Source organism: Drosophila takahashii, chromosome 3R (genome assembly GCF_030179915.1).
Source record: "Drosophila takahashii strain IR98-3 E-12201 chromosome 3R, DtakHiC1v2, whole genome shotgun sequence".
NCBI classification, from domain to species: Eukaryota; Metazoa; Arthropoda; class Insecta; order Diptera; family Drosophilidae; genus Drosophila; species Drosophila takahashii.
This window is the reverse complement of record NC_091681.1, coordinates 1,963,305-1,977,500: the sequence shown is the minus strand read 5'-3', so window position 1 is coordinate 1,977,500 and position 14,196 is coordinate 1,963,305. Positions and strand designations below refer to the sequence as shown.

Here is a 14,196-nt window from a genome sequence, read left to right as displayed (position 1 = left end):
GTCTGTCTGTCTGTCTGTCTGTCTGTCTGTCTGTCTGTCTGTCTGTCTGTCTGTCTGTCTGTCTGTCTGTCTGTCTGTCGCCATATCGTTTTTGTTTTAAACTTTCTTAAAAATCATTTTCAAATGGTGTGGTAGTGAATAATGAATTTAACCTATAATCTTCATACCTTGAGCATTATTGGTAATAGATCAAATTGTTGAACAAAATTAAAAATAGCGAATTGTCAAACTTAATTAACTATTTTCCGCTTATTTTTGCTTGGAAGCAGCTGATCGGTCAACGAACTTTGCGGCCCTAGCAAAACTCCAGACTGGCAAATATTCAACTTAAAATTATCGATTGTTTGTAGTTGAACAATTGTAAGGATGTTTCTACGGCTGGGATTGAGCTCAGTCTCCCCAGGATCCTTTACAATCGAAGTTGTAAATAAGCGGGGACAAGGGCAGGCGGGCAACTTGGCCGCAGTCGCCGATCAGCCACGATGCGAGCGGCGGTCCTTATCGGTGGGCCAGGGCAGGCCTTTGCAACTCGGATTTGAGGCAGACGCGAACGAGTGAAAGCCGTCACGTACGTGCCGGAGGAGTCACAGTGGGGGGGGGGGGGTTGTGGTTGTGTGGTTGTGTGGTTGTGTCTTCTCTAAACATGGACAGTTGGACTTTAAGGACACGCAGGACATCAAGGATCAAGACGGAGGTCCCTAGTGAGTAGAGTGCGAGAGAGATAGGGACGGGGGAAGAAAATAGTGCGGCTAGGGAAAAGATATATGGGCACTTCCAAAATGTCGCTCGGGACATTTGCACACCTTTAAAGTTGAAAAAAAATTGTAAAACAATGGATTTAAATTTTAATTATGGGCTTTTCCTTTCACTCTTCCCAAGCTCTATTTTTGGTAAAAATCTTGATTTTGTACCACTTTTAGTTTTTAAGATATCGGTAAAAAACTGCCGTATTCGCTCGGGACAAAAATAGAAGTGGATTTCGGGGAAGTTCATACAACACCAGAAATTAGCTAATTCTGATGGAATATTTGAATGCGATTTTTTTTAGAATGTCGTTCAAACATGTCGTTATGAAATGCTTTTGGTTTTACTCAAAAATTCTTTGCCGTTTTTTTTTTATGCAGTTTCAACCACATTCGCTCGGGACATGTCGCTCGGGACATTTTTTCCGACTGTTTTGTAAAGCGGATTTCTTTACCTCTATCTCTCAATTGCTGGATGTTTTGCTTTTAACTTAATAGTTTAGCATGTGAATGAAGCATTTAGTACAGAAAAATGTCACATATTAGCATTCCTATAGGATAAATTTACATCAGAAGATAGGTCCAAAAAATAACAAAAAAATAGCCAAAAAGTGATTTTTGCGTATATTGGTGGGGTTTGTCATAAAAATAATCAAACTGTACTCCAAATTTGTAGTTAAGCTCAGTATCCAACTAATTATAAACTAATATCGGGGCAAAATCACGTGGAAATATGTTTTATTCAAGTTTCAAGGTTTTTGGCTTGGTGGACTTTTTTTTGGAAGTGCCCATATATATACAACAAGAAAGGAAGCTACCTTCGGCCAGCCGAAGCTTATATACCCTTGCAGATAAAGTAATACTCACTCGGTGCAGTTCCAGGGATTCCAGATTCAGCGTTTCTATTTTTGAATTTTGTTTTTAAGTAGTCAAGAATCAAAACGCCTACTTCCTACAAAGTTACAATGAATTTTCTTATATTTGTTTGAATATTCCTATGGGAGCCTTAAGATATAGTGGTCCGATCTGGCTCGCTCCGACATATGTACTACCTGCAATACAAAGAAGACTTTCGGGAAAGTTTCATCGCGATAGCTTTAAAACTGAGAGACTAGTTCGCATAGAAACGGACAGACGGACATGGCTAGATAGACTCGGCTATTGGTGCTGATCAAGAATATATATACCTTATGTTGTCGAAAACGTCTCCTTCACTGCGTTGCAAACATCTGACTGAAATTATAATACCCTCTACAAGGTTATAAAAATTGGTCATTTCGACCATACCCAATGTTTTCGATCTGTGTTCCAAAAAGAAACATCCCGTGTCCACGCTTCCTACACCTAACGGTAAATGATCGTTTAGACTATATCCGAAAAAAAACAGTTGCGCTCACATTTGTTTTACTTGCCAAAGTCGGCATCACACGCTGTTGCATCCAAGCAACACTTCTACAATGACATCGGTATTGCAACAATTGTTTGGCCCACGATCATTCCGAAGACTCCTGCCGCACACCACACGCTGCTACACAAGGACCACCAATCCTTCCATTATGTACCTCAGCCGAATATCCTGAGGTTCTTGCTAAGGAGGTCCTCGCAAGGGTGGGGAGAATGTTCACGTCAAAAGAGCATTTAATTTTGGGAGGCAGTGTCAAGCGGCAGTTTTCTCCAGACTTTCATATCTCGCTCGCTTGCACTGCTCTTCGCTCTCCATTTCCAGCTCTCCCGTAACTCTCCGCTCCGCTCTGGAGCTTATAAGGTAAGTTAGGCTTAAGGAGTTCCTATTTACAAGTGTAACAATGAACAAATTGAACAAGTCGCGCCAATTGAAGTTAGGGGAAAGTTGATCTTTCAAAGATCCTTTTGGTTTTGATAACACCAGTTAAAAAAAAAAAAATCGATGAAATATACCATGAATGAAACCTTTGTTTTCCGGTAAGGTACGTCTTCCTGATTAAGAAAATGGCCCTTAAAATTTTTTTATGGATAACATTTTTTTTAAAGTGTAAAAAACGTTTTTTACACTTTTTTAATTTCTAACTTGAGTTGTGGTTAACCGATTTCAACCATAAATGACTCATTTTACAGATAATAGAATGCCCTCAAACTTTCTTATACACTGCATTGAGTTCCATTCATTAGTTTAGAAGCTACATTTCGTCAAAGTTGTAAAAGTTGCTTCAGTCTAAGTCTGCAAAGGGCTGGGCAGAAGCAGATAAGGTGTTGCACCGTTTCTTCTTCTTCTTCATCCCTGCAGCTTCTACAAAAGTCATTTTTTGGGGCTTTTAGCATGCCGGCATGTGTGCCGACTAGCCAGTGGCCTGTAAGGGCCCTAACTAACATGCCACACTCTGTGCGGCTGAGTTTGAGTAATGCTGGCGTTCTTTTATTGTTAATCACCGTCCATGTCTGGTGTGTGATACGGCACTTTGATGCATTCTGCCAATTAGTGTTGGCTAGTTTGATGAATTGATTTCTAATGTTTAGCTTGCAAATTGCCATGGGCATACCGACACTCTCCTTTTCTGGAAGGAGAGGCATGATGGTGCCCCGCCTGGCTAACTAATCCGCTATGCAGTTGCCTACGATGTCCCGGTGACCCGGAACCCATATTAGGAAACTGTCTAGCCATCTTGTGGAAAGATCTGCGACAATCTGCAATTGTTCATAAGTTTGTGTTTGTCGAGTAGATTCACTTAATAGCCGCTTGGCCTTGCAGCCATTCCTCCCTATCTGGGATCAGGGCCTCGAAGGGTGTGTGTCTGTACTCATGAGATTTGCATAGGTTTTCTTCGGAATCGACTTATCATGCTGAAGTATATTGGCAAATTGGGCTTTCCATTGCCCGGTATCCCACAGTCGAATGGCTGCCGATTTGGCCAGTTGACAATTTTAGGTGACATGCCCCATCTTAGCCTAATTGCTTTTTTATAGATGTAAAGTACAATGGTTGCCTTTTTGGTTCTCTCTTAATTGCTCAAGCCCCATTTAAGGTGCTTATCTAATAGCAAAAGTGAGATCAGTTTTAATTAACTTAGACCAATTACACCAGTTTACAAAAAAAAATCGATAATATATATACCATGAATGAAACCTTTGTTTTCCGGTAAGGTACGTCTTCCTGATTAAGAAAATGGCACTTAAAAATTTTTTTATGGATAAATTTTTTAAAGTGTAAAAAAGTTTTTTACATTTTTTTAATTTCTAACTTGAGTTGTGGTTAACCGATTTCAACCATAAATGACTCATTTTACAGATAATAAAATGCCCTCAAACTTTCTTATACACTGTATTGAGTTCCATTCATTAGTTTAGAAGCTACATTTCGTCAAAGTTGTAAAAGTGAGAAAAAATTCAAAAATGCTGGCATAAATGGCTTCGTTAAAAATACACGCCTAAAAACCAAAATTAGTTTTATGACTTATACTTAAAGATACATCTTTAAGTCAATTAACAAGACCATCAACAAAAAAATCAATCAATAGTTCGATTTTATATCGATTTTTTACGTTGGGAAAAGCGGGTATTACAGCCCTGTTAGAGCCCTGTTGTGTCAGTTAACAGCTGTAAACGGCCAAAAAAACACCGTTGTCGCAAGCTTCAAAAATGCATATCAAATTAATTTGCCGGTGGATTGTAATGATCAATAGCTTGTTTTTTTTGTCAAAGCACCTTCTACCAGTAGAAGTTATAAAACTAATTTCGGTTTTTAGGCGTGTATTTTTAACGAAGCCAATTATGCCATCATTTTTGCATTTTTTCTCACTTTTACAACTTTGACGAATTGTAGCTTCTAAACTAATGAATGGAACTGAATGCAGTGTATAAGAAAGTTGGAGGGCATTCTATTACCTGTAAAATTAGTCATTTATGGTTGAAATCGGTGAACCACAACTCAAGTTAGAAATTAAAAAAATGTAAAAAACTTTTTTACACTTTAAAAAAAATTTTATCCATAAAAAAATTTTTAAGTGCCATTTTCTTAATCAGGAAGACGTACCTTACCGGAAAACAAAGGTTTCATTCATGGTATATATATTATCGATTTTTTTTTTGTAAACTGGTGTAATTGGTCTAAGTTAATTAAAACTGATCTCACTTTTGCTATTAGATAAGCACCTTAAATGGGGCTTGAGCAATTAAGAGAGAACCAAAAAGGCAACCATTGTACTTTACATCTATAAAAAAGCAATTAGGCTAAGATGGGGCATGTCACCTAAAATTGTCAACTGGCCAAATCGGCAGCCATTCGACTGAGGGATACCGGGCAATGGAAAGCCCAATTTGCCAATATACTTCAGCATGATAAGTCGATTCCGAAGAAAACCTATGCAAATCTCATGAGTACAGACACACACCCTTCGAGGCCCTGATCCCAGATAGGGAGGAATGGCTGCAAGGCCAAGCGGCTATTAAGTGAATCTACTCGACAAACACAAACTCATGAACAATTGCAGATTGTCGCAGATCTTTCCACAAGATGGCTAGACAGTTTCCTAATATGGGTTCCGGGTCACCGGGACATCGTAGGCAACTGCATAGCGGATTAGTTAGCCAGGCAGGGCACCATCATGCCTCTCCTTCCAGAAAAGGAGAATGTCGGTATGCCCATGGCAATTTGCAAGCTAAACATTAGAAATCAATTCATCAAACTAGCCAACACTAATTGGCAGAATGCACCAAAGTGCCGTATCACACACCAGACATGGACGGTGATTAACAATAAAAGAACGCCAGCATTACTCAAACTCAGCCGCACAGAGTGTGGCATGTTAGTTAGGGCCCTTACAGGCCACTGGCTAGTCGGCACACATGCCGGCAGGCTAAATGCCCCAAAAAATTACTTTTGTAGAAGCTGCAGGGATGAAGAAGAAGAAGAAACGGTGCAACACCTTATCTGCTTCTGCCCAGCCCTTTGCAGACTTAGACTGAAGCAAATCGAGATCATACGGTATCACAACGGATCCACAGAGGTCTAAGTGTGCCAGACGATAGTCTGGCAGCCGTTCGTACCTAACCTAATTAAAACTGGACGGGAAACGAGTTAAAACGAACTAAAATTGATTAAATTAACATATATAAATAATTTCTAAAAGTTTGGAGTACTTTAGGTGTGAGATTTATTGACTTTTAAAAGTGTCCCAACTTACAGACCACTTTTTCAGAATGTCGTTTTTTGGCACTTTAAAAAGAAATTACTTTTTTGCTTTCCCTAAGAAAAATAAATATTTTATTTTGTTTATTTTATGTTTGTAAAAAAAAAATCAGTTTATATATAAGCTATAATAAAAGTCTTTCAAAAATTTTAACTTTAATGACTTGGAGAAAAAATTTGCACTTTTTTTGAAGAATTCTACGGTGAAGGATGTGTTTAACTCTATCAAATTGACTTACCACTCTTTTGCCAACTGTTTGTAAGCCTTCCTTATTTCCTGTGCAGTAGCAAAGTTGTTTACTCCTAATATAGCATATGGGTCATTTAAAGCACATACACAGATTTTGGATGTTGCACAAAGGACCAGAATTGTGACTGTAAAATAGTTCTTTAATAAAGGCATCTTATAACCGCAAACTGTAAGAATAGACATTAATTAAAAACACATTTAAGTGCTGTTTATTCGTCCGCATATTAAACTAAAAGTGGGTTTTATACTCTGAATTTCCATACTTGTCTAGGTATTTACTATTTAGTAAATAGTATTTTCTGTGCACAATATTTTTTACATATTTAATTTCATCTAGAGAGATCGCTAAAGACAAGTTTCAGGTACCCATTACTCAGTTTAAGTAAGTACAAGGATAACAAGAAAGGAAGTTAACTTCGGCCAGCCGAAGTTTATATACCCTTGCAGGTATGCCTACTTAAAATGTTGTTTTTACATTGTCAAAAATCAAAACGACTACTTTTTACAAAGTTACAATAGTTTTTCTATTATATTTTTCATTATTCCTTTGGGAGCCATAAGATATAGTGGTCCGATCCGGCTCGTTCCGACATATGTACTACCTGCAATAGAAAGAAGACTTTCGGGAAAGTTTCATCGCGATAGCTTTAAAACTAAGGGACTAGTTCGCATAGAAACGGACAGACGGACAGACTGAAAGACGGACATGGCTAGATGGACTCGGCTATTGATGCTGATCAAGAATATATATACTTCATGTGGTCGGAAACGTCTCCTTCACTGCGTTGCAAACATCTGACTGAAATTATAATACCCTCTGCAAGGGTATAAAAACATAAAAGCTTCAAAGAGACACCTAGCGACGAAAATGATTATTTATCAAAACATTTTAATAAATGGTCTGAAGTGAACAATTTTTGTCGATTTCTGTCTGTCCGTATTAACGTCCGGACGGACAGACAGATATGTCTATATCGACTTGGCTAGTGGCCCTGATCAAGAATATATATACTTTATAGGGTCGGAAACGCTTCCTTCTCCCTGTTACATACTTTTCCACGAATACAATATACCCTTTTACTCTACGAGTAACGGGTATTGCCTCGCCGGGCAATGCCTCCGTGGTCGCGGGGGGTTGTACCTTTTTTAAGTCTGCTTCTCCGTTAAAGTCCGCTCCTTTTGCTCCTTTCGTTTTACTCCGTGTAACTTTATTGCTTCATATATTGACACAGGTTTAACTATTGTGGAAATTGGTTAATTCAGAAACTATAACAAAAAGAAAGAGCTAGACTAAAAAACTTGTACGGCTCTCCGGTTAACTTTCAGCTTCCACGCGCTTTTCTTCTCTTGTTCTTGTTAGCTATTCGCCCCGCGTAACCATTCGCCGGCGACGGCCACCCATCAGCTGTTCGTACATCGCGTTGCCAACTGATCTGTGCTGCTAATTGGGTTCATGCCGTAACATTCCCCCCTTCGCAAACAATCCTCGCCGATTTGTTTGCAAAACCTATGGTTCCGTCTCGGCCGCCATCTTCACCAGCAGTTCCTGGTTTGTTGACATCAAGCTTGGCCAACTTGACGATCGGTCGGATCAGCAATCCATTCGCGGTGCGTATAACCGCGCTGCGTGCTATCCCGTCTTTGGCCACTCGAAGATCCATGGTGACACCTTTCTTCCACTGCACCTTGGGGTTCGATTCATCAACCATAATGACGACATCTCCTATGCAGATCGGGTTATTTGGCGGGCCATGCCATTTAGCTCTTTGTGTAAGGCACGGTAGGTATTCCCTCAGCCATCGCTTCTGGAAACTGTCTGCAATCTGACCTGCAATACGAAAACTCTTACCAAGCAAAATGCCGTTCGTGTTGCTGCCATCCCTTACTACCATCGCGCTGCTTGCTCCTCGTAGAAAATGGTTTGGCGTAAGTGCATCAGCTTCTGGAGTCTCCAGCGGCACGTACGTCAATGGTCGGGAATTGAGCGTGTTTTCTATCCTGGCTAGAGCTGCTCTAAGCACCGGTTCTTGAACGTGCTTCTCTTCTAGTATTTCAAACAGAATAGATTTTACAGATCTTATCATCCGCTCCCATGCGCCACCCATGTGGGGCGCTCCTGGCTGTATGAAAGACCACTCGATCTCTGGGTACTTATTTTCCAGCTCCTTCGATGAGATCCTCTCGATTTCTTCTTGTAATAGTCGGCTCGCTCCTCGAAAATTGGTTCCGTTGTCCGACATTATTCTTTTCGGCACTCCTCTTCGTGCCACAAGCATTTCAAGGATCAGCATAAATGTATCTGTCGACAGAGAGTTAGCTAATTCGATGTGTACTGCTCTTACAGTAAGGCACGTGAACAGTACGCCCCACCGTTTCTCTCTTCGTCTTCCAACATTCACCTCGAATGGGCCGAAGTAGTCGATGCCAGTGTTCGTAAAAGGTAGCTCATTTATAGCAAGCCTTTCTGGAGGAATATCTCCCATCTCCGGTGGCTCCGGAGCCGCTTTCTTATTGCGACACCTCTGACAAGCGTTGGGTAGTGATCGAACTTTGGCTCTTAGTCCCGGGATGTGATATAATTGGCGCATCTCGTTGACTACAATTTCGGTTAGTTGGTGGTGGAACTTACGGTGAAAATAATCGACCAGAAGATTGGTGACTTTGTGTTCTTTGGGTAGAATTACTGGTCTTTTCACGTTCATATCCACTCCGCTCATTCGATCGATCCGGCCGCGTATTCTCAGCACGCCTGCTTCGTCCAAGTAAGGCGTAAGTTTATATATTGGACTCTTCCTTCCTAATACGGTTCCTCGGCGTAGAAGAATTATTTCTTCCGCGTACGCTTCCTCTTGAACCATCCTGTAAATCACGTTGTTTACATCATCCAGGTTGCGAATACGTGTGGCAATCTTTGCTTCCTCCGACGCTAATTCTTTCTTGCATATTTTGCTTAAAAATGCATAACGCATTTCAGGGCTCCTCGCAGCTTCTCCCACTTACTAAAACGATTAATTTCCGGGACGATGCTTGCCAGCCGTGATAATGACGTCTCCTTTAGTTCATGGACGTTTATCCTCTCCAGTGTGTGTGGGCTTAGATCCGTAACCGGACAGTGTTCTTCTGATTCTAATAAAAATGATGGACCTGTAAACCATCTCGAGTCTGCCTGAAAACTCGATTCCTTCGTCCATTTTGTCCCGTCATCAGCCACGTTCAGCGCAGATGGGACCCATTTCCATTCGGCGGTTTCGGAATTCTCCAGGATTTCACCAATTCGTAGGGCTACAAACTGGTGATACTTTCGAGCATCTGAGCGTATCCAGTATAAAACGTTTTTGGAATCGGTCCAAAACACACGTCTCTTCACGCCGATGGATAACTCCTGCTCCAAAACTGTTGCCAATCTTAGGCCAAAAATAGCAGCCATTAGTTCCATTCTAGGGATTGAAATGGGTTTCAGCGGCGCCACTCTCGTTTTAGAGGCCAGTAACGCGCATCGGATACCGTCTCGTTCTTCGATCCGTATGTAGGCCACCGCGGCGAAAGCATTGATACTTGCATCTGTAAATATGTGTAATTGAACATTACATGTCTCAGTAGATAAGCCAAGATACCGTGGGATTTGTAAATCTTCGATGTGTTTGAGTTGCCTTATCCATAGAGCCCAACGATCTTCTCCGATTGGTTCGTCCCAACCTACGGCAGACCTCCACACATCCTGTAGTATCAGCTTTGCCTGAATTATATAAAATCCCAGCAGAGCTAGCGGGTCAAAGATGGTCATAACTATTCGAAGAATTAACCTCTTTGTCACGACTGTAGTTTCGTTATAAATATTTTCTCCAAATTTGTCGACAAAGGTAAAGTGGTCGGCTCTAGGATTCCACCACATTCCTAGCACTCGTTCGTGTGTCGTAGACTCTGCCATCTCAATGCTGCGTTCAGGTGTTTTAGTGTCACCCAAGAGCGTCCGCATTACTGTAGACGAGTTTGATATCCAGCCTCTCATCTCGAAGCCTCCTTCTTTATGTATGTATCGTACTTCCTGAGCTAGGCGGACCATTTCTTCTTCAGACTCACAACTTTGGAGCCAGTCATCTACAAATGTATTCCGTAATATGGCTCTCGCTGCCTTCGGGTGTTCGTCAAGGAATTGCTTAGCGTTCCTATCTCTCACGTAGTTAGCCGCTGCTGGGGAGCAAGAAGCACCAAAGGTCATTACTCTCATTACATACCTATCTGGCTCTCGACTGTTGTCGCCATATCTCCAGAGAAATTGCTGTGCTCCTTGGTCCTCTTTACGCACCATTATCTGGTGGAACATTTCTTTTACGTCTCCACATATTCCGACCGCTTTCTGTCTGAATCTTAAAATCACTCCAACAAGAGAGGGTAGTTGATCCGGTCCCTTTAATAGCATCGTGTTGAGGGCGATCCCTTCCACCTTGGCTGCAGCGTCCCAAACTAGCCTCGATTTTCCTTTATTCGGATTTTTGACAACGAATATGGGCAAATACCAAGTCCGTAGTTCGTCGGTCATTTCGTCGGTTCCTAGTTTGCGGATATATCCTAGCGTCGTATCTGCTGGTTCACGAACTCTCGTAGTTCTTTGTCTTTCGCCATACGGGTTTCCAAACACTGGAGTCGTCGCATGGCCATCATTTACGTTGTCGTACCGCCACAGAAGTCCAGTCTGCCATCTCTTCAGCTCTCTGTTATACGTCGTGGATTCGTTCAGGATACGATTGGCTCCGCTACATGTGTCTCGATCAGAGTGCAGGCTGATCCCTCGTCAATAAGTGCAAACGTTTCCACCTAGCAACTCGGCCCGTACATTGTTATGGGCACGTACCTAAACAACGCTCTTTCGTTCTGCCCTGTATGCAAAACGGGTTCGCTGTCATTTGTCCTGTTTTCAGCTCTGCTTACATTTTGATTTCCGTTGTGAAGGAGAAAATTGTGCTTTCTCGTACATCCATCCACGGAACAGTTTCGTGATGCTCTGCAATGTCGTATGAAGTGTTTTCCAAAGCATCTCCAGCACAATCTGCTCTTCTTTATGAAATTCCATCTATCGTGCACGCTTAAGGCACGAAATTCTCTGCATTCCTCCAACTTATGAATGCCAGTGCACTTTCTACATGAAGGCGTAGAACTAGTGTCGTTATGAACCATTAGCCGGACCCTTGGATTCTTTTCTCGTTGTCTGTCGTCGTTGCCTGAATTTAGTGGCATCACTGTGCTCGCGCAGGTTGCTACGGTCGCCCTGTAGTTTTGGACCGCCAGCGCTAGGCGTACCAAACTCTCCATGCTGCTCAATTTAACAGCGGGTTCCATACGTAGCTTTGATTGCAGGGTGTGATATATAGCTTCTGGTCGGCCATATAACATACGTAATGTCTCGATCGCTTGCTTTACTGTGGCAGGCATCATTAATTTTCCTCATACAGCTTCCAAAGCTTCCTGGTCGCTGAATCCACACCTTTCAGTGGACTGCTCAAAGTTCCCAATAAACATTGGCCATTCTTCTGGATTTCCAGAAAAGCAAGGTAAGTCCTTACTAATAACTTGTCCTGTTGCTATTTGTGATGCATTTAAGCATACTTCTGACACTGCCGGCGCGACTGTCTGTGTATTCATATGCGGGCTTGTGCCCCAAGTGCCCTGACTTGTGCTCGCATAATCCGGCATATCTTGAGGATTAATTCCATATACGCTCGTACTCGCGGTCGCTCGTGGCGTCGTGTAGGTCATGTTCGGCATTGATCCTGCGTAAACATGGTTGCGATTTGCCTCCAATTGCCCGGGATGATAACTTGCGGTCCCGTAGGCTAATCGCTCCGTTCCTCCTTTATAGAACGTAGAATTCACCATGGTTCCTCCGAAAGCTGCTCCGGGATGCGTTACGCTAAAACGCGCTCCCTCATCAGCGGTAACATACATCATATTTCCCGATGCACCTGGTTTCCACTGACTAGCCAATCCGGACACCTCTCTGTGACTTGTTATGGCCGAGTGTTGATCGACCCAATCCATTCTGCTCCTGTGTGCTGCTACCTGCTGACATGTGGATGCTACGATTGGCACGTTAGGTGCGGTCGATGTAACCGCCGTGATCACGCCACTGTACGTATCACTAACGCGATCCAAGTCCAAACGTCCTCCTTGTGCCGCAGAACTCGAAACAGACATTGAGCCTGGAATGTTTCCCATTAATTCGCTGAGGTTCCCAGTCTCCACTCCGGTCTGTTGATCACTTGCGTCATCCATTATATATACTCGATGGCTGCCTTCTGACCACGCGGATCCAGGATGTGTGGTTATACACGAACCAAGCGCTTATAAAGCCGTGCAAATCGAACCTTCTCGTGTCGTAATAATCTCCGGTGCACGCGTCGATCTGTCTCCAGATCGTGGTCGTAAATGGTTCAATTTGCTGCTGAAGTTTTCCACCAGAAGTTTTTTAGACCACCAAAAGTTTTTTAGAATATTGCCTCGCCGGGCAATGCCTCCGTGGTCGCGGGGGGTTGTACCTTTTTTAAGTCTGCTTCTCCGTTAAAGTCCCAAACCAAAAACCGCTCCTTTCGTTTTACTCCGTGTAACTTTATTGCTTCATATATTGACACAGGTTTAACTATTGTGGAAATTGGTTAATTCAGAAACTATAACAAAGAGAAAGAGCTAGACTAAAAAACTTGTACGGCTCTCCGGTTAACTTTCAGCTTCCACGGGCTTTTCTTCTCTTGTTCTTGTTAGCTATTCGCCCCGCGTAACCATTCGCCGGCGAGGGCCACCCATCAGCTGTTCGTACGTCGCGTTGCCAACTGATCTGTGCTGCTAATTGGGTTCATGCCGTAACAACGGGTATAATAATATTCTTGGAGTGCTCTACAGCAATTGATTGCAAATTCTGTTAGTGCTGGAGCCCTAGATCACGAAAATACCACTATTTTTTTTTTCGATGGCACAGTTTTTTTTAAAGATTTTTTAAAGTTCAAAATGTTAAATTTCGGACTTTTTCCAATTTTTTCCAATATTTCGGCTCTTATCCACCCAATTGGGCCAGTTATCATTTCATTTTAAAGTCAATAAATCAGAGTTTAACTTTGCCATACAGATCATTATGATTGGATAAGTGATAGCAGCCCAGCAGCTCGACAAAGTTGAAAATTGTGTTTTTTGGTCGACTGTAACGGCTGTATATATCGTAAAAACTCGAAATAAATCGGTTGGAAATTCATTATGCGTACAAACTTAAAGTTTACATCCTACCACATAAAACAAGCTGGATATATATATATTAAAAGCTAGAAAATTATAAAATAAATTTAACTTCTTAAAATTCCTTCTAAAATATAAAATTGCTTGCGTTATGACTGTGAGTATTTTTAATTAAGTACTATCCATTTGGATAATTCATTCTTATAAAAGAGGTAACCCTAATTTCAAAAATTAAATTCACTTTAATTATTTTCTAGCTTTTAAATACACAGGCCGACAAAATGTGACATGGGTCGGTGTCCAGGCCTGCCACCATTTTATTTCGATAAATGAGGCTTTTCTAAGCATAAGTTGCCACTACGCCTATAGTCCATCAGCTCTGGTATTTGCGGTATCTTTAATTTAAGAAAATCACAAATTTTCTTCGTCTTTTGGGATATATCTTCAAGAGTGGTCAACCAATTTTGGTAATCTTTTCGGAATTAAATAGTTACATGTCTCTTTTATACGGTCGTTTTGGAAAATTCAATCTAACTGAACCCCAAGAGAAGGTGGGCGCATTTAAAATTTTAAAGTCACAGCAAAGTTTAAAAATCTTCATTTGTGAACAGCGTTTAAAAATTAAATAAAAATATTTTCTTCTACAATGCATTTTTAATCCCAAGACACCTTATGTCCCTAATTTTTAGGACACTCATCAGGTTTTTGTGTATTGTTATGGAATTTTTAAAATTGTTTTTCTTACTTCACAAACAGTGCCCAAACCTGCAACTAATAATGCATCACCATGGACGGCAGTCCATGTAGTGACGAAGCGCACC

At 41.5% G+C, this 14,196-nt stretch overlaps 1 protein-coding gene across 6 annotated transcripts in view; it reads right to left on the bottom strand.

Annotated features, from left to right (window-relative positions):
• Nucleotides 1-14,196, bottom strand: part of l(3)80Fg (dnaJ homolog subfamily C member 16 l(3)80Fg) — a 426,789-nt gene that overhangs the window by 332,328 nt on the left and 80,265 nt on the right. For all 6 annotated transcript variants that reach the window (XM_070216484.1, XM_070216483.1, XM_070216480.1 and 3 more), the window contains one exon: nucleotides 6,144-6,321. In XM_070216484.1, the coding sequence (XP_070072585.1) occupies nucleotides 6,144-6,307 (164 nt within the window). In that variant the 5' untranslated portion in view covers nucleotides 6,308-6,321. Of the gene's footprint in view, nucleotides 1-6,143; nucleotides 6,322-14,196 lie in introns of those variants that run through there.